The 25,808-nt window shown below is 54.2% G+C and overlaps 2 protein-coding genes across 11 annotated transcripts in view; both read left to right on the top strand.

The window, feature by feature from the left end:
* RAB8A (RAB8A, member RAS oncogene family) overlaps positions 1-13,295 on the top strand; it is a 20,436-nt gene extending 7,141 nt beyond the window's left edge. The window contains exons 3-8 of one of the 3 annotated variants that reach the window (NM_001161860.1): positions 653-713; positions 4,810-4,887; positions 7,063-7,152; positions 7,710-7,775; positions 9,196-9,246; positions 11,941-12,033. In NM_001161860.1, coding sequence (NP_001155332.1) covers positions 653-713; positions 4,810-4,887; positions 7,063-7,152; positions 7,710-7,775; positions 9,196-9,246; positions 11,941-12,033 — 439 coding nt within the window. Of the gene's footprint in view, positions 1-652; positions 714-4,809; positions 4,888-7,062; positions 7,153-7,709; positions 7,776-9,195 lie in introns of all 3 variants that reach the window. The other 2 variants (XM_042249377.1, XM_060415310.1) reach the window with 2 other exon arrangements.
* HSH2D (hematopoietic SH2 domain containing) lies at positions 12,418-25,808 on the top strand. 8 transcript variants are annotated; one of them, XM_042249736.1, is made up of 7 exons: positions 17,294-17,348; positions 19,297-19,347; positions 19,633-19,780; positions 21,875-21,964; positions 23,581-23,746; positions 24,213-24,347; positions 25,166-25,808. In XM_042249736.1, the coding sequence occupies exons 3-7, from the start codon at positions 19,656-19,658 to the stop codon at positions 25,676-25,678; spliced, it is 1,029 nt and encodes a 342-aa protein (XP_042105670.1). In that variant the 5' UTR covers positions 17,294-17,348; positions 19,297-19,347; positions 19,633-19,655; the 3' UTR covers positions 25,679-25,808. The 8 variants fall into 8 exon arrangements, with proteins under 8 accessions (XP_042105672.1, XP_042105673.1, XP_042105670.1 ...); XM_042249737.1 differs by having other exon boundaries at positions 17,294-17,472; XM_042249738.2 differs by lacking the exons at positions 17,294-17,348; positions 19,297-19,347 and adding an exon at positions 12,418-15,892.

Here is a 25,808-nt window from a genome sequence, read left to right as displayed (position 1 = left end):
CCGAGCCCTGAGCAGAGGGTGGTGCAGGGTCGCAGGAGGAGCCCTGGGCCCAGAGACAAAAGCTGTGGTCTTGCCCTGGCTCTGCCACTGGCCAGTTGTCACCTTCAAACAGAATACTGAATACCCTCCGTGCCAGGAGCTGGGCTGGGCAGGGGCATATCTGACCCAGGTGTCGCCACCATACCCACAAGGAAGGCCTTCCCCTGGGGTCTCCACCAAGAATGGTGAGCAGGGATCTGCTTCCTGAGCTTCTCGGGGCTCCCCTAACTCAGCCCACCAACGAGGGCTGTGGCCCCCTGCCACCTGCCCAGCCCCTTCCACACACCTGGCCCGGGATTTTCACAGATAATACCACCCAGCCTTGGCTCTTCTGTGGCCCAGAAACCCTGGGGGAAATCCCCAGGAAGACAGGGTATGGAAGAGGAGCCATTCTGGCATATCCCCAGCCAGGAGACGTCAGACAGCTGCCCTGGCCGTGGTTCTTTCTCTAATGATGGGGGCCAGTGCCCCGCAGCAGAGTAATGAATCAGGAGTTGATGACCCATGAGAAAGCTGGCTGTCCGTCCTGGGTAAATGCCCCTCATTCTCACTGTGACGATTGTTCTTGTTCTGCATCACCGCTAATATTCCTTCTTCGCCTTCTCATCGGTAGGGACACAGCTGGTCAGGAGCGGTTTCGGACGATCACAACGGCCTACTACAGGGGTGCAATGGTATGTATTGGTTTGCGTGGGGTTTGGGGCTTTTCTCCTTCAAGTCAAATGAACATCTCGTCCTTAGACACTGACACCTGGAAGTTTCTGAAGAGCCCATGGTCTGGCTCCTCGGGGGTCCTTGGTCCCAGGTTAGTTTTAGGAAAAGGCTCTGTGCCCTACCTCCACCCCCTTGTCCATGCATCCCCTTCCAGCTCCAGAGACAATGCAGGGTTCAAGGAAACCTAATTCCCCAGGAGTGAAGGAAGACACAGGAAGCCGGTTCTTCCAGGTGAGGTCAGGTAAATCGGAGCTGGCATGCCCCAGTGCTGAGGAGCGCCCATGTGGCCCGCGTCAGTCTCTGTGGAATTTGCTACCGAAAACTTGAAGATCTTTCAGGAGCTGACTTGCTCTGGGTTGTTGTCTGTTATATCTGTTTCCTGGGCCTGAGGCAGGATGAGGCGATTGGGGGGACTCACTCTTCATCTGTCAGATACTTTCACCAAGCACCTTCTCCAGGCCAGGCCCCAATCAGATGCAGAGGGCAACCTGTCCTGGGCCAGGGTCCTGTCCTTACGATCCGCAAACAGGTCCCACACCTGTGAGGAGTGTATACAAAGCAGGGTGCCCAGGGGCTGCGGGGAGTGGGAGGAAGGTCCCCAAGACCTACTCAGCCACCTGGGTCGCTCTCTGAGCACGTTCTCCTTACTTGGAAAGTGGTGTAGAGAACAGGAATGTCCCAGGCAGTTGTGAGCATAGATGGCCAGTTCCCCGTTTCTAGCTCCAGCTTTGCCCCATCAGTCAGCTGCTTAGACCTGTTTCCTCCACTAGGCCGAAAGCTCCAAGAGGGCGGGGCTGCCTCTGGGTTCCCAGCACATGCCCAATGCCTGGGACCAAACTGAGGGTGCTAGGAGCTTGGGAAGTGCCGGCAGACAGCAGCAATGAATAGAAGCATTAAGTATTTAGAGCATCCCGCACAGCATCTGAACATAATAGAAACTCAATCATGTGGGATGCAACCGTAGTGCTCCTCATTAAAATTAATTTACTAATTTTCCCCTCACCTTGCTGTGCTGTGGTACAGCGAGGTCTTGGGGCACTTGGGTCCTGGGGGCACTTTTGATGTGTGGCCTCAGGCAGACCCTGTCCCTCTCTGGGCTGAAATAATACCCCCACCCACCATCCACTTGCCCCATTCGCCAAACCCTTCTCTGCAGCTGGCAGGGGGCCTAGATCTTGACCATAAAGCCCTGAGTGTAAATGCCATGATCGTCCCCATTTTACAGATGAGGAGCCTGAGGCTCGGCACCATTTCAGGCCCTGCTTAAATTCACACAGAACATAAATGTCTGGGCTGGTAGTGAGTGACTGGCTCTTCCCAGCCCTCATGTCCTCAGCGAGCTCCCGACGAGGCAGGACTGAGCCATCTGTGAGACCCTGTCCAGTCCCAAGGTGACCATGTCCTCCCAGACCTACGCTAACTCATACAGAAGCTGCCAGCTGAGTGTGGCCATTTGAATCTAAATCTGTTAACGCTGGCGACCCAGGCCCTCAGTCCCGCCTGCCGCACTTCCGGTGCCCCAGAGCCTTGTACAGCCAGGGGTGACCGTAAAAGATAGGGCGGGGAACGTTGCCACTGCTGCAGCCCTGTCATCACCTTCTCTTTGTCCTTGTGGCACTAGACCCTTGGGTCCAAAGTTTGGGGAGCATCGGACATCTGGTGTCCAGTTGTAAGCTTGCAGTCAGATCTGGGGCGCTGTGCCCTAACAGGCCAGGAAGATGCTCACTTGGAGCCTTGAGGGGAGCGTCAGGGAGGACCAGAGATAGAGTGATCTTGTGTTTTGGGTTTCCCTGGTGACTTAGCGGTGAAAAATCCACCTGCCAATGTAGGAGACGCAGGTTCGAGCCCTTGCTCGGAAAGATGCCCTGGAGAAGGAAATGGCAACCCACTTCTTACACGAAAGACTTTTACCTTCTGTGGGAATGTAAGCAGGTCTTGCCTGGGAAATCCCATGGACAGAGAAGCCTGGAGGGTTGCAGTCCATGGGATCGGAAGAGTCACACATGATGGAGCAAAAACAGTTGCTTTCCAGGGCCTCCTGTGCCTTCCTGATAGAGTTGTATTCATATCCCCCGCGCCCCCCCTCCCCGCCAAGCCCCTGCAGGTAAAAATCTGGACCTTGGAACCTTGCATCCATGGGACCAACCTAGCAGTGGTGGCAGCAGAATCCTAGGCCGTCAAGGGGCCAGTCCCTGAATAAAGGCGCAGAAAGGCCTCCTAGGCCTGTGGGGTTTCTTGCCCCGTGGGTAGAGGCCCCAGTGATGCCCGATTCAGAGTGTCCACCCGCCGGAATCGTCTTTTCACGCTCACCTTGGCTGGAGCATGGCACACATCACAGCCACCAAGAGCTCCTCCAAGTCTTCTGTCCGCAATCTCCATTTAGTCTCCGCAAGAGACCACTGAGCGAGGGTTGCCAGGTGGCATTTTTGAGAAGTCGTGGCTGTGGTGGGCTGTACGGCCACTTAGGTAGCCTCACACTCACGATGGGGATTGGGCATTGCAGCGGCTTGCGTGCCCTCTCTGTGGTTTTGCCACAGCCTCGCCCTGTGGTTATCTGCCCAGCACACATGGCCCGCGTTCTTACTCTGCAAATTCAGGCAGCCTTAGAGACATCTTGGCCAGCACCAGAGCTTGTGAACAGAGGGTTTAGGCCCCTCGAGGAGGTGGTGGTTGTTTAGTTACTAAGTCGTGTCTGACTCTTTGCAACCCCACGGGCTGTAGCCCACCAGGCTCCTCTGTCCATGGGATTCTCCAGGCAGGAATACTGGAGTGGGTTGCCATTTCCTTCTCCAGGGGATATTCCCGGCCCAGGGATCAAACCCACGCCCCTGCGTTGCATTGCAGGCAGATTCTGACCCCCCAGGGAAGCATGAAAGGTGAGGGAATGGAGCGTGCTGGGCCTCAGCAGGACAGCTGGGGCCGTGTGCCTCGGAACCCGGGGGCCGAGCCGCACGGGGGCCGGGTATCCTGTTGCAGGCTGGCTCACCACGTGCCCTGTGGGGATGTCCAGGGCTGCAGGGGTCCTGTCGCAGGGTGGTCCTGAGCACTCCTTGATCCTGTGTAGGGTCCAGGGAGTTCCTGTCATCAGCTCCATCAGAGCTGGGTTGGCATCGTAAAGGCCACCTCTCTCTGCACTTCAGTTTCCTCTTTTATCAAGTGGGGTATTTGTCCTTCTCGGTGATGGCAGATTGTAGGCTCAAGCGGAGGCGGGTTCACTTTGCAGCTGTTTCAGAACCCATGGACCATCTCCCAGTGGCTCACACGTTGGTTACAGAACCACAGAGACTTCAGCGTTGCCTGCCTCAGGGCTTGAAGCCAGCCCAATAATGGTGGGGTTGCTGGAAGGCACATGGGCATCAGGGTTTGTCTCCTTAGGCTTAGACCCCAGTTGTGTCCTTTACTTTCTTGTGTGTCTGGAGAGAGGGACCTAGCCCCCCTCCCCCCGCCCCCACTTGCAGCCTCAGGGTCCCCATTCTCACAGTGGGCACAGTGGGGCACCCAACCCAAGCCTGTGGGTCTCAGGGAGACCCTGTTACAGTGCCCAGCTCATGGTGGGCACCAGATGAGGGGTGATGCTGGGATGAGCAGAGGAGGCAGCCCTGGCTGAGTCTAGGAGACGACTCGGCAGGGTGCGGGGTGAGAGGGTGTGGAAGAGGCCGAGCATCGCCAAGGGTGGCAAGAGGGGGAGCACGGTGGGCCTCAGGATCACGGGGCACAGCCTGTAGAGCAGGGGCTGCAGGGGGCGAGGTTGGGGGGCCAGCCACTGGGACCTCGCTGGCTGCCGAGGCATGCGGGCTTGTGTTTCTCCCGCCGCAGGGCTCTTCTGTGAGCATGAGGGTAGTAGTGTCCGGCCTTCTGGAGGAAGGGTCACATCGGTGGCCAAGCAACAGGACTAGAGCCGGGGCCACCAGGGAGAGGCTGGTGCGGGAGCTCAGCAAGAGGAAGGGGCCGGGAGGGCGTCCTGTCGGGGCCCCTGCTGCCCACCTTGCTGGGTCCTCCCGCCAGAGAGAGCTCGCAGCTTGTCCAGAGCCTCTGTGTCTGTCTCCCCCTGCTCAGGGCATCATGCTGGTCTACGACATCACCAACGAGAAGTCCTTTGATAACATCCGGAACTGGATTCGGAACATTGAAGAGGTAAGTCTCCAGGAGCGCCCTGGTTTACCCGTGAGATCCCTGAGCACAGAGGCACCTCGAAGTAGCTCGCTAGGAACAAAGAGGGACGGGAATTCGCACAGTCAACCCTGGAAACCACCCACGTGTGGCTTTGTCACAGAGCAGCCCCGAGAGGCCGTTCCACCAGCCGGGTTTGTCTGTTTTTTAACCCCAGGATCATGGAAGAAGGAGACCCAGGCTCCGTGAGCATTCTGCTTTCTAAAGAAGGAAGGGTCTCCAAGTGGCGTGACCTTTGTACTTGGAGGGTGTGGTGAGGGCGTGTCAGGCCGGACTTTGAGCTGCCACAGAGCCGGCTGTGAGCTGGGAGGAGGGACCCATGCTCAGGCCAACCGTGCTGGCCCCGCAGCAGCCCATGGGAGGAGACCTAGAACCCCAAGGGAAGAGAACCCCAGGCCCCCCTTCCCGCCCCACCAGTCCCAGAACCAGAGTGGTCATCTTCCTGCTCTCCAAAGAGCTTGCCCTCACCCCCAAAGCCTCCCCCAATGACAAACTCGTGGCTTTTGATGACTCCCCAGGTGAGGCTTCCGATCTGAGAACTTCATGCACCTGTGAAGCCAGGGCTGAAGGTCCCAGCACGGTCGGCACCTGTGGACAGGTGCTCTGGGCTGAGGACCCCACGTGTGCTGGCAGGAGGGGGCCTCACACCAGTCTCTGGAAGTTCTCCGTTCCGACCAGTGGGCAAGAGAGCCTTCCAGTTAGTAGGACATTTGGGAGCAGCAGAGAGCGTTTTTCTGAAGCCAGATCTAAGCTACAGCAAGAAGAACCTTTTCTTTTTTTTAAAAAAGTGTATTTACTTATTTATCTGAAGTAATAACATTAAACCCGTTCTTTGTGCGAATGAAAAAGCGCACACACTTTTTTGAAAAAGAACTATATCTTTGAGAACAGAAAGGTTCTGTTTGCTTTAGTCACCTTTGACCCACCTTATATAAAGATAAGAAACATTATCACTTCATTTATAACACCAAAAGGGAGACCGAGGATCACAGTGGTGAAAAGCTACACTGTCAGTGGGTGGCAGAGCTGAGATTCAGGCCCTCCTCTGCTTTTCTGATGTCTCTGATTTAAAGCAAGTGGCCATGAAGTCAGCCCACCCTTTTTCCCTCCTTGAGAAACTAGATAAGCTCGATCGTGGGTCTGGATAACTTTCTACTTCCTGTGCTTTGAAACCCTCCTGTAATAGCTTGCACACTGGTGTATCTCTAAGGGCCTCTCATGGCCTAACCCTTCAGGAAGTGAGGCCCACTGTGGGGTGTAGAGGAGAGAGGGAAGAAGGAACCATTTTCAGGCATGAAGTGAAAGTGAAAGTCACTCAGTCCTGTCTGACTCTGCGACCCCGTGGACTATAGCCTGCCAGGCTCCTCTGTCCATGGAATTCTCCAGGCCAGAATTCTGGAGTAAGTAGCTGTTCCCTTCTCCAGGGGATCTTCACAACCCAGGAACTGAACGCAGATCTCCCACTTTGCAGGCGGATTCTTTACGGTCTGAGCCACCAGGGAAGCCCAAGAACACTGGAGTGGGTAGCCTATCCCTTCTCCAGCAGATCTTCCCAACCCAGGAATCGAACCAGGGTCTCCTGCTTTGCAGGCAGATTCTTTACCAGCTGAGCTACCAGGGCAGCCCTTTCAGGCATGAGGGCAGAGTTACGGAAACGCCCTGAAGGCACAGCACCCAGGGCTGGTGACTGCCAAGGGCTGGGACCACCCCGGGCACAGCCTATGTCTAGAGCCCAAAACAAGGGAGCTGGCTAGAACAGCGGCTGGCGCCTCCAGCCCAGGAGCCAGGGAAGGAGAGAGGCGAGCAGGGGTCAGGACCCCAACCTCACTTGCCTCCCATAGGCCAGACACCGCCAGGAGTCCAAGGACAAGCACGGTAGCCTGGTTGATGCAGCCCATAGAGAAGGCGTCCTTGACCGCCAGAAAGCGTGCACTTGGTCGGGGTGGCAGGCAGAACCCTGCGCTCAGCCCTGGCACTGGCTCTCAGACACGGGACGGGCCCCTCAGCCTCTCTGAGCTCCAGCTTGCCCTGTGTTCAGGGTGTGTCTAGCCGTCCGGGTCACGCTGCTCTGACCTTGGGCGCGGGTTGGCAGCGGGCCTACAGTCCAGTCTGCCTTACCCCTGCCCTGCCCATCCCCAGCACGCCTCTGCAGATGTCGAAAAGATGATCCTTGGGAACAAGTGCGACGTGAACGACAAGAGACAAGTTTCCAAGGAGCGGGGAGAAAAGGTGGGTGTGGTGACCGGCGTGGGCCTGGCACTGCCAGGTGCCGGGGGGCAGAGGGACCTCAGGGTCTAGAGTCCCCTGCCCGGAGGCCAGCCCTGCCCTGCCCCGCCTGGGCCCCCCGATGGGGTTGGGGGGCAGGCTTAGAAGGGGAGAATCCCTCACCATCTCTATGAACAAAGATGACCCACCCTCCCGGGATGCTAGGCTTAGCTAAGGCACACAGTGGAGTCGGATGTCAGTGGGCATGTGCCGTGGGAAGGGAAGGTGGGATGCACATGCCTAGCCAGGCTTCAGCCTAAAGATTGAAAGTAGCGAGGGCTTCCTGGCGCGCCTTGCTGCCCCACCCAGCGTCGGGTGGGTCTCCGTGAGGCCAGAGGGGCAGAGAGCAGAGCCGTGGTTTGAGCCAGGCGCCGCGACCCTCCTGCCAGGGATGCTCACCACCTGCTCTCCACCAGGGGCTGGAGGGCGTAGGCCCCCTCACTGTTACCCACTTAGCGTGCTGTGTGGGGGTCAGGGCACCTAGCAGCTGATGTTCACATATGTGTCTCCCTCCCTCCCAGCTGGCCCTGGACTATGGAATCAAGTTCATGGAGACAAGCGCAAAGGCCAACATCAACGTGGAGAACGTGAGTCCCAGGCTCCGCGGCCTCTAGACTGATGACCGTGAGGTTCTCCTTGAGCAGCACCACGTGCCAGGCCCCTTGCAAGGCCCAAGCAGTCTGGGGAATCGCCCCCTTGTTCTGACACCAGCAGGGGCCAGTCCCAGCTGGGTACCTGGGACAGGATCTCACTGGCTCTCGGGCCGCGCTGGGGTGCAGGCGCGGTTTTGTGGGTGGGGGACCGAGGCGCAGAGAGTCCCCCAGCGGCCGGCACCCAGGCCCGCCTCCAGATGTGCGCTTTCATTCGCAGCGCCCACCTATCCAGAGCAGGGGCCCTGCCGAGACTTGGCCCAGGCAGGCCTTCCTCTCCGCTCCACCAGCCCTGTAGCTCCCCTGCCTTCTGCTGCATTACGCCACTTCTGAGGTCTTTCCAGAATGGATCTTCCACGCCACTCCCGACCTCAGCCACCTACAAGAGGCACAGAAAGCCATCCCTAGCTGGCCCAGCCAGTGTGTGTCGCCCATGACCCAGGCCTCACCCATCTCTCTCTGTCCCTGGGCCCCTGGGCCGTGCCCTCCTCCAAGCCTTCACTGTGGTCCTGCCCCCCTTCCCTTTCCCGTCAGGGACGAGCCCGTGCGGCCCCTCCCCCAGGAGGCCTGTGCCATCCCCCAAGCCCTTAGGCCCACCACTTTGTGCATCCCTAGCACCCCGAGACCCTCTCCACAGCAGAACTTGACCACATCAACGTGTCTTTGGCAAGACTCTGCCTCTCCCCAGACCAGGAGTCCCTCAACACCACGTGCTAAGGCTGATTCATCCGTGTATTAGGCCCGGGGCAGGGCTGGTGCCAGAGTGGGGTTTGGAAGTGTTGCCCAGATGAGGGAAGGGAAGAAATAAACGGTCAGGAGACTGGGACCAGCAGCAGCCTGGGGTCAGGTCAGCTCGAGCCTTCACCCATCCTGGGAAGATGAACCTTTGGCCCTACCTACCAGGCCTTTGGGGGCAGCGACCCAAAATGAAGCTTGTTTGGCCAGGGAGCCAGCCACTTGTCTTTCTGCCCTGCCTCTGACTGTTAGAAGCAGGGCAGAGCAGGCAGACAGAGCACGGGGGTCGAGGACGAGAGCTCAAGGAGTCAGTGAGCCACTGGCTGCCTTGGGACAAGTCACATGGCCCCTCCAAGCCTCAGTTTCCCGTCTAACCAGTCAAGGGTGATCCCACCTCCAGGCTCAGGGGAAGTGGTGGTCTGGGTGAGCAGGGGTATCCCTGCAGCCACAGGAGATAGATGAGGATGGACGGGTGAGCCCCATGCCTGGGTCCCTGTCCTAACACTGTTACCCCCACTGGCTCCACCGTTGAGCCACACACATCGCTTGGCAGGGGCCAGGAAGCAGCCAGCCCCCATCTGCCTCCCACTCCCAGGGTGCTAACTGTGTGCTTATTCCACAGGCATTTTACACTCTCGCCAGAGACATCAAAGCAAAAATGGATAAAAAATTGGTGAGTGGGTGTCCCTGTTGGAACTGGCCAGCATCGCCACCAATGGTCAGGGCCCTGCTTCTGAGGGCTGCACTTAGGAAGCGGGGCCGAATTAGCAGGTGGGGTGGGGGCATCCACCCTGAGCTTGCTCATCAGCTTCATCTTTTTTTTTTTTTAAGAATGACATAGTTGTTTTGTTGTTTTTAATTTGTTTATTTTACTGTTTATTTGGCTGCACTGGGTCTTTGTTGCAGAGTCGGGGGCTGCTCTAAATTATGGTGCGCTGGCTTCTCATTACAGTCAGGGGCTTCTCTTGTTGTGGATCACGGGCTCTAGGCTCGAGGGCTTCCGTAGTTGCAACGAGCGGCTCGGTAGTGGTGCACGGGTTTCATGGCTCCACAGCATGTGGGATCTTCCCAGATGGAAGATCGAAGCCATGTCCCCTGCGTTGGCGGGCGGATTTGTATCACTGTGCCACGAGGGAAGTCCATCGTGAGCTTCATCTTTCCTCTAGCCCAGAGCTACTCAGTAGCACCCACTGCTCACTAACCCCACCAGCTGGCTGGGGACACAGGGCCCTTTCCTCCCCTCTCAGGAGCCAAGCACGCAGGAAGATGGAGGGCCTTCTGCAGAAAAACCCGCCAGGCAGGCTTAGAACCACAGTCTACCCAGTAGCAAGGCCCCCAAGCAAGGTTTGTGTCTTGACAGCTGCTGGTTTTCCATCCTGACAAGTCTGGCAGGTTGATAGCCTTTTTCCTTCCAGCCTCTGTCTGCAAGTTGTGGCAACCTCAGTGCATCCCAGGGCTCTGAGGCTTCTAAGAGGTCCTGCCTGAGTCCCTCCTCATACACCCTTTCACTCATTTCCAGCTTGTTGGTTTACCACATGAGCAGTTTCATAGTCCCAAGCATTCGGCATCACTAGCGCTTTCTTGGTGGAGTCTGAACGCTGAACTGTGTTCTGGGCATGTTTAGCACCCACATGCTATCGTGAGCCTTGCTCCAGAGCCTCTGTTCCAGGAACCATTCTTTTTCTGCCGGGTGATGCTTCCTGTTGTCTGATACAAGAGCTTGAAGCACTCTCTTTATGACCCATTCTACATCTGGTCATTAATTCTAAGATGCTGTGAATTGAATTGCGGGGCGCATGATGGATTGAGTAGCAGCTCTTTAGCCAAAACAGGAAACAGTCTGTGTAAGCCAACGTACTTTCAGAAAAATTTTCTTACAGTTGCAATTTCTTAGAATTCTTTTCTCTTCAATATAACCATAAAATTTTGATTCTCAACCATCGTTCTGACTCACTTGGGCCCACTGGGAGTTACACTGGGCATCATGACAACACTTTATGCTTTTATTTTTTTACTTTGTTGTACAATTATTATTTTTTATTTCGGCTGTGCTGGATCTTTGTTGTGGCACGCGGGCTTTCTCTAGTTTCAGCGCGTAGGCTTCTCGTACGAAGCGTGAGCTCTGGAGTACACAGGCTTAGTTGTCCCATGACATGTGGGATCTTAGTTCCCTTACCAGGGATCAAACCCACGTTCCCTGCATGGGAAGGTGGATTCTTAACCGCTGGCCCACCAGGAACGTCCCTGCCTGTGCTTTTCATACAGGCCTGTTGGTTGCCCCCTTCTGAGGCATAGATTATGAGATGCTGATGCTCAGCGATAATCTGTGTAATTTCTTTTTTTTTTTTTTTTTAACTAAGTTGCAAATCACCAACAGTGAAACTCTGTCCAGTTCTTACTACCTTTGTTTATGTTCAGGGTGGCAGTCCCGGGTCATCTCCTGTCGGTCTTTTTATTTTTTTTTAATGTAATTGAAATGGGACATTGTATAAGTTGGGCATTGTTATAACATTCAGCAGTTACTGTTGAATAAATTCAGATTTTACCTGAGAACTGGAAGGTGAGAAGAAATTAGTCAAAGAAATAGCACCTGCACCCTTCCAAACATGTCGGGAAAAATAGGATTTCAGATGTCGGGCTGGCAGGGGCCAGATCAGAGGCTTCAAATGCTGGGCAGCAGCACTGATGGGTTTTCAGAAGGGCTCGAGTTTGGGGCATGCCTCACCTGCAGCAGGGCGGAGGGTGAACCGCAGGGAGAGGTGGGAGCCGGAGCCTTGCCACAGGGACAGGGAGGCCGGTGGGTGTGAGTGGCAACGGGACCTGGAACGCAGCACCTCCACATCCCAAGAGGCAGAGCCTTTCGCTGCCCCTCAGCTGCCTCTGATAGGAGACGGAAAGGAGGAAAGGATGGGTGACTGGAAAAAAGAAAATGAGGGAGAAGAGCATGAGATGGGTGAATCAGTGGTTGGAAAGATGTTGGAAAGGGGTGGATGGGTGGATGAATGAGTGATGGAAGGAATACCCGGTTAGAAGGAGCAGTGGATGGCTAGTAGGTGAAAAGCACATCTGTGGGTGTTTGAAATTTGAGTTGTCAGTTGGAGGGGACAGCTGGAAGGATTGATGGATGATAAGAGGGGATGGTTGGGATGGTTGGTTGGAAGGAGACGGATGGAAAGAAGGAAGGGGGTATATGGATGACGGATGGGAGGGAGTGGGTGGGTGGATGGAAGGGGATGGACGGATGGTTGGATGGAAGGAAGGAAGGAGACGGGTAGAAGGTGACAGATGGATACACTGGCTGGTTGATGGAGGGACGTAGAGCTCATGTTGCTTGGCTGTAACCCCAGGAAACCCCTTGTGATTTCAGGAAGGCAACAGCCCCCAGGGGAGCAACCAAGGAGTCAAAATCACCCCAGACCAGCAGAAGAGGAGCAGCTTCTTCCGATGTGTTCTTCTGTGAGGAGTGCCGCCTTACTCTGAGCCTCGCTCGGCCCAGCTGACTGTGCCTGTCCTGAGTGAGCCCCTCACTCAGCCGGGGCCCTCCCCCCTCCAGCACCCCCCGCCACGCCGCGGCCACTGGGCCCACGGCCACCAGAACACAATCGAGAAATTGTTTATTTTAGCAACTGCTCTTTTTCAACTCTGGAGATGGAATGAGTGGAAAGAACCTGCTGTCTTTCCTGCGACGTCCGCTGAATGGTTCCACACCGTGTGTAACTCGAGAGAGAGAGAGATGGAGTCCAGCGCGGCTGTCAGTAGCAGCCCACGCGGCAGGTCGCCACCTCTGGGCCTCGACAGCCACAGCCCCACTGGGAAGCCCGTCCACCATCCACGTCCCCCTGCGGCAGAAGCGAGGCCCCGCAGAGGCTGGCGATCACTCCCGGAGCGCCCGGCTCTGCACGCTGAGCGCGATGACCCACGTCAGGCCAGGAAGCACCTGCCCTGCCCATCCGATGCCCGCTGTCACCTCTCCTCTCAGTTTCTGGACAAGGGACAGAAACCATTATCCCCACCCCCGCCCCATTCCCCTCATCCCATCTCATTTTAACTGTCAAACCAAAGGGAAGCACAAATTAAGGAAATCCTGAGGAAAGAAGCAGCATGGCGTGGCCTTTCCTGTTTACAGCCAGGTTTGGCCCCTTGGTCCAGCCGGGCCTCGGGCTCGGCCAGTAGGTTTCTCCCGCAGCCCCCACCTGAGCACCGAGGGGTCACGTGTGTGCCTCGGGGGCCCCACTCAAACACCGTCTCCACTCGGCCCGCCCTCCGCGGGGGTGCCCGCTCCCCCTCCTCCCGTCGTCTCCAAATTGGACGTTCTTTCTAGAGATTTTTATTTTTCCAGATCCGTAGTGTCAGGAGGTGATTCCGTCTTTGATTCACAATGGCAGGCCCAGGTGATCTATCAGGAACACACACACACCCTTCCTGTGCCGAGAGCTCAGGGTGGCCTGCGGGGCCTGGCTGCAGAGCAGTCTGGGTGGGTTTTCAACTGCCGTCATCGCCCACTGCTGTTTCAACCACTCAAGTTCCCGGAGAGACGGCAGTCAGGACCAGGTCACCAGGTCAGAGGGGTGTCACCAGGGAGCCTTTCTCTTTCTTTTTTGAATTAAAACCAACATACCAGCAATAGTCTGCTCTCCCCTGGAAATCTCTTTACCCTGCTCTGTTTACGTCGATAAATGCACTTACAGAAAACAAACAAATTAAAGCTCGTTTCAAAGCTAACGGATCTTTATGTCCGCATTTTCCGTGTAGGTACACGGATGTGGCCAGACGTTGGGTTCACAGGACACCTGCTATTTAAAATGCAGCCCAGGTCAGCAGGGGCCTCGGGTCCGGACGGGATCAAAGTGGAGGCAGCAGGTTAACCCAAGCTGGAGGAGAAGGTAGCCCCAAGCTCTGAGGAGGTGACGCAGTTATAAGAAGACTGACTTGGGAAACTAAGCTTTCCAGCACCCCCAGACACACACACACACACACAGCACAGGGAAACAGGACGCTGCCAGCATCATGCCCTCTGCTGAGCCCGCTGGGTCCGCATTGACCCTAGCGTGCCGCCACGCTTCTCTTGAGCCTTGCTGACACCTGTTTTGCCAAGCTGAGCACTCCACTGTGAGCCGCCTCCTCCACCTATCAGGAGATCCTGCTTCAGACCCACCACTCAACCAGGGGCTGAGCCTCAGTTCCCTCATCTGCAAAAGGGACATTGTCATGGTCTCCACCTCGCAGGATGGCTCTGAAAAGTCCATGAGAGGGCACATCCCTGGCCAGCTGCTAAGGCCTCTGACAGTCATCTGATTCATGACCATTAGCATTGTTACTCATCTCCCAAGAGAAAAGCTCACCTCTTGTTTTACATCTTGTCTAACAGGGACGGGTCATCCAGGTTAACAGCTTTGAGCTGTAAAGTATTTGCTCCATAATGCCCCAAGTTTTCACCGGTCGCTCCCAACCAGGTCAGGTGGGATCCTTAAGCTCCTCAGTCCCACCTTGTATCAGCCTCTTGCTCAGAGAGTCATGATTTTTCCTTGTTTCTAAAGATCTTGATGAGGGGCCAGGTAGAGAATCGGCTTCTCAGCTCCCGTCTCCCCGCTGTACTGAGATACATGATGCCTTGGCTCTTTTTAGGAACAGGTTTTGTTGTTCAGTTACAGTTGTGTCCGAGTCTGTGACCCCGTGGACTGTAGTACGCCGGGCTTCCCTGCCCTTCACCATCTCCCAGAGTTTGCTCAAACTCAACGTCCACTGAGTTGGTGATGCCATCCAACCATCTCATCTGCCGTTCCCCTCTGCCTTCAGTCTTTCCCAGCATCAGTGTCTTTCCCAGTAACAGCTCTAGTGAGATGTAATTCATACACATAGCATTCACCCACCACAGTGTGCAGTTCCGTAGTTCTGACTAGTCACAACCATCACCACAGTCAGTTTTGGAATGTTTTTATCACCTACTACCCATCAGCAGTCACTCCCCATTCCTCAGCCCCCAGCAACCACTAATCTGCTTTCTGTCTCTATGGATTTGCCTGTCCTGAACATTTCATATAAATAGAATCGTACACGGTGAGACCTGCATCTGGCTGCTTTCACTCAGCATAGAGTTTTGGGGATCAGTCATGCACTTCACACCTTTTTACAGCTGGGTAGTATCCCGCTGTGTGAATGGACCGCATCTTTTCTGCGTTCACCCGTTGATGGATGTGGGTTGTCTCCACCTTTTGGATACTTTGCCTGTCTGCTACGCAAGCCTGCCAAGTTTGTTCCTCTCCCAGGACATTTCCCCTGCTGTCCTCTCTTCTGCCAGCCTCTCCCGTGTGTGGACTTGCATGGCATCAGTCTCCTTGTGGACCATAATGAGCTCCAGCAGGACAAGAACAGAATCTCTTTGGCCTTCTTTCCCAGCATCTAGCGTGATGCCCGCAGGTGGGGCTCGCCAGTGTCTGTGGAGCGAACAAATGAATGCTAGAATGGAGGCATTGGAGCACGAACCTGAGAACCGTGAAGCCACGTGAAGCCCAGAGTTGACAGAGCCTAGTTGACAGGGCTTCCTCAGCCCTGACGTCCACAGCCCAGTGTGTCCCAGGGCTGAGACTCCCTTGTGGCCACTGCTACCGGAGAGCCACGCCACACGGGGTCCACTGAATGTCACACCAGCTGAGGCCTCCACTGAGGATCCCAGATCCTAGAGTAAGGGGCTGACTTAAGCGGGTGGACAGGACTCTTAGAGCCCCCCGCCCTACTGTCTCCCTGCTGGTGCCCTTCTGGAATGTTCCTCTGAGGGCCATGTGTCTATTCACAGGTTCAAAGACTGGTCACCAAGAGGTGGGGGTGATTCTGTTGTGACAGCCTCAGGGGAGGACTCGGCCTGTGAAAGAACACATTCCCCACGCAGTCAGCATCATCAGGGTGGCGCCCTTAGTGGTGGGGCCTCAGGAAGGTGGCCTGGAGACGGAAAACCTCATTTCTCGAGACTGAGCTTCATGTAAATGAGGTCCCAATGGTCAGACTTTGTGTGATAAAGGTCTGTTGGTCGATTCTGTCTGTCCCCAAGAGCATTGCTCCTCTCCCCAAGGCTGGGAGCGCATCCACTGGGCCGGGGAAGGCATAGAGGATCCAAGAGATGAAGTGGGGAGGCCAAGCTCGCCTCTCCCTCAGCCAGGAACAGAGGCTGAAGAGTCCCCGTGTTCCTCTTAGTTGAACGCCGTGCTGTGTGTTGCCAGGTTGTCTCAGCTTCTCATCATGTGGCTAAGGAGGGCTGACCCTGTGCCCACTTCACAGATGCGGAGACCGAAAGGGAGTCTGAGCGACTCACGCAAAGCCACACAGTGAGTGAGTGAGTGAGCGCGCCCCCTGTTCAAGCATGATGGGCTCCAGGACCAGCACCCCCAACCCCCGTCACCACCCCTGGTGCGAGGGGCCAGCGGGGGGCTGGAGCAATCCCCCTGGAGCCTTCAATTGGGGGTGGGGGTTGTGGGGAGGCAGCTATCTAGACCAGCTGTACCAGGGCGATAGGTCTCAGGGAGGCCGCAGCTCAGCCGCAGGGATCTGGGCCGTTTCTGTCTGAGAAGTTCGGAGGAAGTGGTTTTGCCGGGGAGGGGTGAGGCGGCCAGCACACATGGGGCTAGCTGACCCGTTAGCCGGGTTCCCACCCTCGTGGCCCACACTGTGTGTGGGATGCCCTCAAAATGTCTTAGTTCTGTTTTTTTTTTTAATCAGAAAAAAAAATGGGTACAATAATAATGAATATATAAAATGCATCCAGCCTGGGCTGCTTTGGTCTTGCTGTCAAGGCAGGCATACAGTAGAATGTTACATGGGTGCTTTGCTTGCTGCTTACAGAGGAAGGTAATGGAGCCCTGCTTACAGTGAGGCCTTTGCCTGTTCAGGCTCAGTCCTGCTGCCTCAGGCCCTTTGCTTCTGCTGTTCTCACCCCGCCCTCACCCAGAGCATTCTTTCCACACAACAGTCCCCCAGTCGACTCCAACCTGCCCCTCCCTAGCCCTTCCTCCAGATCAGTTTGGCCTCCTCTAGGGGTTCTTGCAACACCAGCTCCCCCTTCCTAATAGGCTGTCCACTTTAAACGACATGAATCATTTCTCACTCCTCATCATTGCTTGCCAGGTTATCAGTGCTGGGAGGGCAGAGCCTATGCCTGTCTTGGGGTCACCTCTGTGTCCTCTGAGGATCTAGCACACAATAGGTGTTCAGTAAAAACCTGTCAAGGTCTGGGCTTCCCTGTGGCACAGTGGATAGGAATCTGCCTGCCACTGCAGGGGACACGGGTTCGATCCCTAGTCTGGGAAGATCCCACATGCTGAGAACCCGCGAGGCCCGAGAGCTACAACCACCAAGCCCACGCACTGCAGCTGTGGAAGCCTGCACGCCCTGGAGCCCATGCTCTGCAACAGGAGAAGCCGAAACGAAAAGCAGCCCCAGCTCACCGCGACTGGAGAAAACCCATGGGCAGCAACAAAGACCCAGCCAAAAAAATAGTAAAAAAGGGAAAAAGACTTGTCAAGGTCTGGATGGAGGAAGGGTGTCCATCCACCTGCACCCAGTGCAGCAGCTCAGCTGGCCCCGCAGACGGGGGCCCGAAGGTGGGGGAGGGGGCAGATGGTGTCCTAGTCCCCGCCCAGGGCTCACCTACTTAAGGAAACAGGAACCACTTGGGGCAGAGTGCCCCGCCCTGCTGACGTGCAGACCCTAAACCGAAACCCAAGGCTCCTGTAGTTGACGAGGCACAGCCAGAGTGAGGGCCTTGGGCCCCACAGGGTCTCCCAGGTACGTGCCTATTTCTGTGCCCACCCCGTGCTAGGTGAGACACACATGGGATCCAGGCTGGACCAGAAGGAGAGCCAGAGCTGGCGGGGTCCAGAGAGGCAGGACGAACCTTCTGGGGGCACTGGTAGGTGACCATTGGAAAACAGAGCTGGAATTTGGAAAAGAGCATCCCTGACAGGGGCACAGCCGGGGCAGAGACATGGAGAGGAGAGAGCGAGCTTGGTCAGTGTGGAGCAGAGGAAGGATGTGGGCGATGAGGAGGTGGGGGAGGCTCCAAAGCCGTGGTCAGGAGCTTAAAACTTAGTATGACTTCACTCATCACCCTGCACCCTCCCTTGTGCCACCCTCTCAGTGCCAGGTGATGCTGGGGACCCAGAAAAATCCCAAAGAACCTAGCCCTGGACCTGATCCCCAAGAGCTCCTAATATGGGAGAGACAGAACCAGACACAGATGTTCTAAGAGGCAAGGCTAAGCCAGAGGCGGGAATGATAGGAAAGATGGAAGACAGAGATGAATGTCAGGGCTTTGTCCTGGAGAAGAGGCAAGAAAGCTGCCTGGAGGAGGGATATTCTTGCTGGGTCTTGAAGGATAAGTAAGAGTTCTCCCAGGTAGCAAAAAGAACAAGCCTGTGAATATTTCCTCATTCTAGGTCACTACTGAATTCATGAATATTCATCATATGCATACATGCTGACCTCTGTGCTAACTCGGGCAATTACCATCATTAGCCTCAAATGGCAGATGACAATTCAGGCACAGGGAGGCTAAGTGAGATGCTCAAGATCACACAGCCAAGTGGGAGAGCTGCGGTCTGAACCCAGGTGGTCTGGCTCTGATTGGGCTCAGTTGATTTATCACCCTGCTTTATCAAACATTTCTTAATAGATTTGTTTAATTTCACTCACTACAGAGTTTCTTTGGGTTCTTCCCCAGAGGGTGTGCTTGGCATCTGTCTTCTGGCAAGAGAAAGTCAATATTGACTGGGTTAATAAACACACCCTCCCTGTAGAAACAGCTTGGTAACAAAGACCTTCTGAGATATTGAAAAATCAGACCAGTGGGGGACGGGGGAGGTTTGAGCTCTGGCGCGGGCACAGAATTAAGGGTAAGAGTGAAGGGTCACGTGTGGACAACCAAGCAGGGCACAACCCTTTGGCTGGTTTTTCACTGACTTAATACCATTTTGCGAATTGCTGGTGTTTTCTTTCTCTGTTTTCCAGCTCGGTGTCATTGCCTCATGAAGTCCATTGGTACCTGAGCTTAAAACTGTTGAGAACGTGTGTGAACTTGTCATGCACTTGTCAAGTTATGGCTGTGCCCTCTGTAGCCACCACCCTTGGTGACAACAGTGGCGGAAGCAGCTGTTTGGGGCCACATCTCTGTAGTGTTTAAAGAAACCATGGCAACATTTTATGGCACCCACTGTGTACCTGCTGTTTCATCCATTCACTTATTATTTTGCCATCTCCACATCCCTCCTGGGAAAGAGATGGTTACTAAATTTAATCTTTACATAAATTTGGACTTCTCTGATGGCTCAGATGGTAAAGAATCTGCCTGCAATGCAGGAGGCCTGGGTTCGATCCCTGGGTCGGGAAGATCCCCTGGAGAATGGGCTGGCTACTCGCTGCAGTATTCTTGCCTGGAATACTGAATTCCATCCAATTGCTGAATTCCATCCAACTCCATGAGACAGAGGAGCTACCGTCCATGGAGTCGCAAAGAGCCAGACACGTCTGAGTGACACAAGCTTGGTTCTTAAACTTAAATGGTGGTGGTTTAGTTGCTCAGTCATGTCCGACTCTTTGCAACCCCATGGACTGTAGCCCACCAGGCTCCTCTGTCCATGGGATTTTTCTAGGCAAGAATACTGGAGTGGGGTGCCATTTCCTTCTCCAGGGGATCTACCCTATCCAGGGATTGAACCCGGGTCTCCATGCATTGCAGGTGGATTCTTTACCAACTGAGCCACCAGGGAAGCTCTAAACTTCAGTACATGTATGTATAAAAGGGGCTTTCTAATATTTGTAGTAATGGTGCACATAATAAGAATAAAAGGAAAAGGAAGAATCCTTGGGAGGGGGTTTTGGGGGATGAGTCAGTGAATGAATGTGCTTTAAGTGCCAACACATAGTAGGTGCTCAAGAAACAAGTCAATTTCAATCCTGTTGCTCTGTCCAACCTGGAGGACTTCTCAAAGGAGGAGGCACCATGAACTGCATGAATGAAGTGAAGGTGGGAAGTGGACCACACATGACTCTCTTTCCTCCTTCCCATCGCCAGGTCAGCCCTCATCCCTGGAAGCCATGACTGAGGCCAGAAGGCTGCCCCCACCACTGCCTCCACGACTGGACTGGTTCGTTCAGACACAGGTGGACCAGCTGACCTGTGAAGGGGTCCCTGAGTGGTTCCACGGTGCCATCTCAAGAGAGTAAGGACACAGCCACGCCTTCCACCCTGCCCTTCACCTTCTTTCCTGGTCTACCCCACCCTAGGCAGGTTTTGACTTTAGGAGCCTGGGCTCAGCTGCGCTACATGAGTTAAGAGAGTTAAATTCTGCCTCCTCCATGGACTCACTATGCGACCTTGGGCAAGTTACTGGACCTCAGCTCTCTCTATACACGTGGCCACCAGAGCAGTCCTGCCAGGGATCTGACAGGCCCCTTCCCCTCACCTCTCTCAGGCAGGGCTGCAACCTCACTGAGTCAGTGATGGTGAAATGCAGCTTCAGAATCTTTCTTAACACAGTGCCCCCCAGGCAGCTGCTCTCAGTCCATTAGGGTTTAGCCAGAATGCACTTTCTACACCCCACTGAGCTCCTAGGACACGAACAAATCCACCTAGTCACCCCCAGGGGCTAACTCTAAATAAACAGGGAAAAGAACATTTATTGCCACATTCTAAATGCAGGAAGTTGAGGAAACCTTGTGAAAGCCACAGAAAGGAGGAATTGGGCATGGTTTCTAAGTTCTGGGGTGCACAGCAGAAGCATAATGTAAGCCATACACTGTAATTTTATGCCATTTTAGTAGCTTTATTAAAAGAGGTGAAAGAAGTAGAATTAATGTTAATCATATTTTTTTATTTAAACCAGTATATTCAACATGTAATTAGCCCTAAGTCCTTATAATCTGGCACGTATTATATGCTTTTAGTATATCTCGATTCCTACCAGCCATACTTCAAGTGCTCAGCAGCCACACGTGGCCAGTGGCCTCTGTAGCAGATGTTATTTACTCAGTCATGTCCGACTCTTTGTGACCCCATGGACTGGAGCCCACCAGGCTCCTCTGTCCGTGGAATTCTCCAGGCAAGAATACTAGAGGGGGTTTCCATTTCCTTTTCCACTGTAGTAGATAGCTCAGGTCCAAAATCCCCCTTCTGTCTCCTAGAAGGCTACCTGTCACTAGGTGTGAACCCAGGATAATAGTAATAATATCAGTGAGCAGCTTGTGTGTTCCTACCAGCTGGCAGTTCCCATATTCACACCATGTGCATTTCTTCTGTCCTCCCATGGGCCCTGGGAGCTAGGGTTTACTTTCCCCTTAAGGAAGCTGACGGTCAGAAAGGGACTGACCCTCCCCAAGGGTCACACAGCTAATGAAAAACAAATGCATTTAAAACCAAATGCATCTGGGGACTTCCCTGGTGGTCCCATGGCTAAGACTCCGCACTCCCAATGCAGGAGGCCCAGGTTCAATCTCTGGTCAGGGAACTAGATTCCACAAGCCTCAACTAAAGGGTTCTCAGGTCACAACAAAGATGGAAGATCCCGCGTGCCGCAACTGAGACTGGCGCAGCCAAATAAATATTCAAAAATGTATTTCAAATTTTTAAAAATCAAAAGCATTTGAGAATAGCTCCTGCTTTATTACCTGTGACACCTTGATCTACCCAAAGCTGTCTTTGAGTTGCCTTCCAGTTGTTGGGAAGGCAAGCAGGGGCTGTGAGAGATGATCAAGGTCATCAGAGACTTCCTACCACCTCTGGGAGAACATCCTTGTCTCTGAATATCCCAAGGTCTGAAACAACCAAGAAAAGAAGTCATTTTAAGCTGTTCGTTCACTTAGAAAATGGAAAACCATATGTAAAATAGATGACCAGTGCAAGTTTGATGGATGAAGCAGGACACCCTAAGCTGTTGCTGTGTGACAACCTAGAGGGAGAGGGTGGGGAGGGAGGGAGGAGCAGTATTCAGGATGGGGACACATGTATATCTATGGCCGATTCATGTTGATGTATGGCAAAAACATCACAATACTGGGAAGTAATTATCCTCCAATGGACAGAGGAGCCTGGTGGGCTACAGTCCATGGGGTCGCAAAGAGTCGGACACAACTGAGCAACTAAACCACCACAATTATCCTCCAGTTAAAATAAATAAAATTTTTAAAAGAGAAAAGAAGAGCACAGACCACTGTGGCTCGGGGGCTGGAGGGGGAGGAGTGTGCCACTACTGGATGACTGGTATACCAGACGTCTGGCCAGTGTGTTTCTCCATCTCTTTCCTGTATTTGCTCTCCAGGGATGCTGAGAACTTGCTGGAGTCACAGCCCCCGGGATCCTTCCTCATCAGGGTCAGTCACAGTCATGTGGGCTACACACTCTCTTACAAGTAAGGCCTGGGGTAGGGGCGGGGGCAGGGGGACTCTGGGGCCTACTTGGAGGGGGCATGGGTGCTTCATACCACAGCTTCTCAGTGAGCAATCGCGATGAGGGTCTGGTAGAATCTAACTGAAGAGTGGGCGGCTGCAGGTGTGGCTATAGCCAGCAGACTTGGGCTTGGTGGTAACTGAGACTATGTGATAACAGGGATTGCGTGAGACCCAAGAGGAGCTATTGCCTTTTCTCTAACTCCCTCTCCCCAGCCATTTACATGGCAACTCCCTGGACTTCCCCGTGACTCAGTGGTAACGAATCCGCCTGCCGGTGCAAGAGATGCAAGAGACACAGTCTCGATCCCTGTCTGGGAAGATCCCATATGCCGTGGAGCAGCTAAGCCCGTGTGCCACAGCTATGCTGTAGAGCCCAGGAGCTGCAACTACTGAGCCCCGTAACTGCTGAAGCCCAAGCTCGAGAGCCCGCGCTGTGCAATGAGAGACGCCACGGCAACGAGAAGCCCGGGGACCAAAAGTAGAGAGCAGCCCCCGGTTGCTGCAACTAGAGAAAAGCCTGCCCAGTATAGAAGACCCAGCACAGGCAAAAATAAAATTATTAAATAAGTTAACTTAGAAATAAATAAATAGCAACTCCCTGACCTCCTTGGGGACATGTTACAGAAAACCAGGGCAGCTCAGCTCCGTTAAGTTTTCAACGCCTGATCCGGCCTCTGAGTTAGAGGAGTTAGTAGCACAAACTACTTTTCAAAAGGATTCCAGGCCAAAGGAATTTTTTAAATGGTCCTATTACAGTTACCCACAGAGGGAAAAGCTTACGCCTTCAGTCACTTAGGCAGCCAAGGCTGCCACGTAACATGCTGTGTGATCGTGGACAAGTTAATCACTCTTTCTGTGCCTCCTTCCAAGTCCTCACCGCTAACATAAAAGTGCCAACGCTCATTCAGAGTCTCGATGTGAGGACTAAACGAGACATATCGAGCACATGCTCACATTCACACTAAGTCACTCTAATTGTGTCCGACTCTGCAACCCTATGGACCATAGCCTGCCGGGCTCCTCTGTCCATGGAATTTTTCAGACAAGAATACTGGAGTGGGTTTCCATGCCCTCCTCTAGGAAGATCTCCTCTAGATCTTCCTGACCCAGGGATTGAACCCGTGTCTCTTATGTCTCCTGCATTGGCAGGCGGGTTCTTTACCACTAGCACCACCTGGGAAGCCCAGTAAGCACACAGTGGCCAACCAAGTAAATGTATTCATTCATTAATAATGAAACATTTATTGAGTACCTATACCAATTTTCATTGTCATTTCTATTGATCAATTACCCTTGCCAGGCATGGAGCTAAGCTTTTACCTGCAGTAGATTTTTCCACCTTCACAAGAAGGCCTGAGTAGCCTCCCATTATAAAGGGGGAAACTGAGGCACAGTACAGTCACCTGCCACATGTCACATGGCTAATGAGTGGAGGAGCTTACAAGGGAATCTAGACAGTGGGCTATAGCCATGATGCTCCCAGCTCAAGAGCTGGGAGTGGAGCGGGGAGGAAGGGTTGGGTTGGGAACCGTATGATGGAGAATGGGATAGCCTAACTCCAGCCGTGTCCCCACAGAGCTCAGAACTGCTGCCACCACTTCATGGTGAAACTGCTGGATGACGGGAGCTTCATGATCACTGGGGAAGAGAGGGTCCATGACTCTCTAGATGCTTTGGTCACCTTCTATCAGCAGAAGCCGCTGCGGCCACATGGGGACCTGCTGATGCAGCCCTGCCCACAGGTGAGGATTGGGACCCCCCCCCCAAGGGCCCAGCCCCCCAAACTCTTGCTCCCGCATGCCCCCTCTGCCTCTTGAGATCCCATCATTCTTGCAGTTTCTGTTCCCCTGGGGCCCCGCCCCTCCTGGTCCTTGTTCCCTGGGTCCCCAGGCTGTTTTTTTTTACAGGGATTCATGTACCAGGTATAACCTTGGCTGACCTACCCAAATAGCATATTTCCTTATAAGCCTCAGTGGGTGGGGCCTAGCCCTGAGAAGCTGCTGTGAGAGGGATATATCTCCTTATAAGGATTGATGGGTGTGGCCTAGGCCCTAAGCTGGCTGTGAGTGTGGCATAGTCCTTATAAGGCCCAGAGGGCTAGCCCAGCCCTCAGTCATTGCTGTGGGAAGTTTTACGGGTGGGACAGGACCCCAGCCCATCCCTGTCCCCTTCCTTGGAACTGAGCTATAGGTCCCCTCTGCCCTGCAGAAGGATCCAGTAAACGTGGATTATGAAGATCTCTTCCTTTACTCCAACGCCCTGGCAGAGGAAGCCTCCAGCTCTGCTCTTGGCTTCAGCGAACATCAGATTCCCTCCTCTTATCCCATGGCCCCGCTCAAGGAGGTATGTGACACAAAGATGGCATCTCCGATCTGGAAAGTGGGAGGTGGGGTGGCAGGATGCAGGGGCAGAGGTGACCCACAGCTGCCGGAGGAGAGTTTCTAGAATGAAGATTAGATCCTGCTGTTACTCAAGTCCCTAAGTTGTGTCTGAGGGTGGAGCTTGCCAATGACTTGGAGGTGGAGGGTCAGCAGGGAAGAAGGTCATCATCCTGGTTTGAATCCCCATGCCTGCATGCATGCTCAGTCACTTCTGTCGTGTCTGACTCTTTATGACCCTATGGACTGTAGCCCTCCAGGCTCCTCAGTCCATGGGATTCTCCAGGCAAGAATACTGGAGTGGGTAGTCATTTCCTTCTCTGCCTTCTGCGTGGCCCATGAGCTAAGTGCAACTTTCGTGTTTTTGAATGTGTGAAAGAAATCAAAAGAAAAATAGTATTTCATGACCTGTGAAACTCAGGTGAAACCCACATTTCTGTGTCCGTATTTTGGGAACACGGACATGCTGGCACACTGACTGTAATCTCTGGCTGCCTCCCACGATAGCAGAGCTGAGTAATGCAGCTCAGACTACTGGACTCTCAAAGCTGAAAACACTGGCTCTCTGAACCTTTATGGGAAAAGTCTGCTGCACACTGGGGGAGATAGTGAAGCCCTTTACTGAGACAGGAAGGATGGGGTGTGGGATCAAGTTTAGGGGGGTCTCTTGGGATCTTTCTCCATCCCGGGGCATCTGGGTGGGACCTGGGTCCCAGTTTCTGGGGGAGATTCAGCGCTCTGGTGGGTGAGGTGGCCCCAGGTCTCACCCGTTCTCCATTTCAGGGCTCTGCAAAGCCAGGCCTGCTCCATCGGTCAAAGGAAAGGAAGCTGTCACCAAGGCTGGAAGGTGCATCCATGGAGGGTCCTCTCGAGGAGGCCTGTCAGAAACTCTGGAGGAATCTCAGGATGCTCCCCAAGACGGGCAGGAAGGTCCAGAAGCAGCTGAAATCCCACCTGGGGGCTTTGAGCTCATCGTCAGTGACTGGTGGCTCAGAAACTGGGACAGGTGACACAGCCTGGGAAAATAACGTCGACAAGGACCCCTTTGTGGCCACATCCCTCGCAAGCCCCCCACAGCCCCAAGCTCCAAGAAGCAGACAGAGCCCCTCCAGGAAAACCTCAAGGTCGGTCAGCTGGAGCGAGGCAACCTCGAAGGTCAGGGACTGGCACCAGACAGTGGTGAGGTTCCTGTCCATACAGGCGTCCAAACCAGGCCCAGCAGACTTGAGAGAACCCCAGGACTCTCTCCCTGAGGAGTACCACCCCCCACCACCCTTCGCCCCTGGGTACTGCTAGGTTTGCCCTGGCTCTGGGACCCTCACTGCTAGGGGCTGTTCACGCCTGGGCCTCTGCTTTCTGCCGCAACCCACTAGCCCTCAGGGACCTGAGAAATGTAATAAAACATTGCTTGGGTCTGGTCCTGTGA

Source organism: Ovis aries, chromosome 5, assembly GCF_016772045.2.
Source record: "Ovis aries strain OAR_USU_Benz2616 breed Rambouillet chromosome 5, ARS-UI_Ramb_v3.0, whole genome shotgun sequence".
NCBI lineage: Eukaryota > Metazoa > Chordata > Mammalia > Artiodactyla > Bovidae > Ovis > Ovis aries.
Note: the sequence above shows the minus strand (reverse complement) of the source record. Positions and strands in the feature narration are given on the sequence as shown.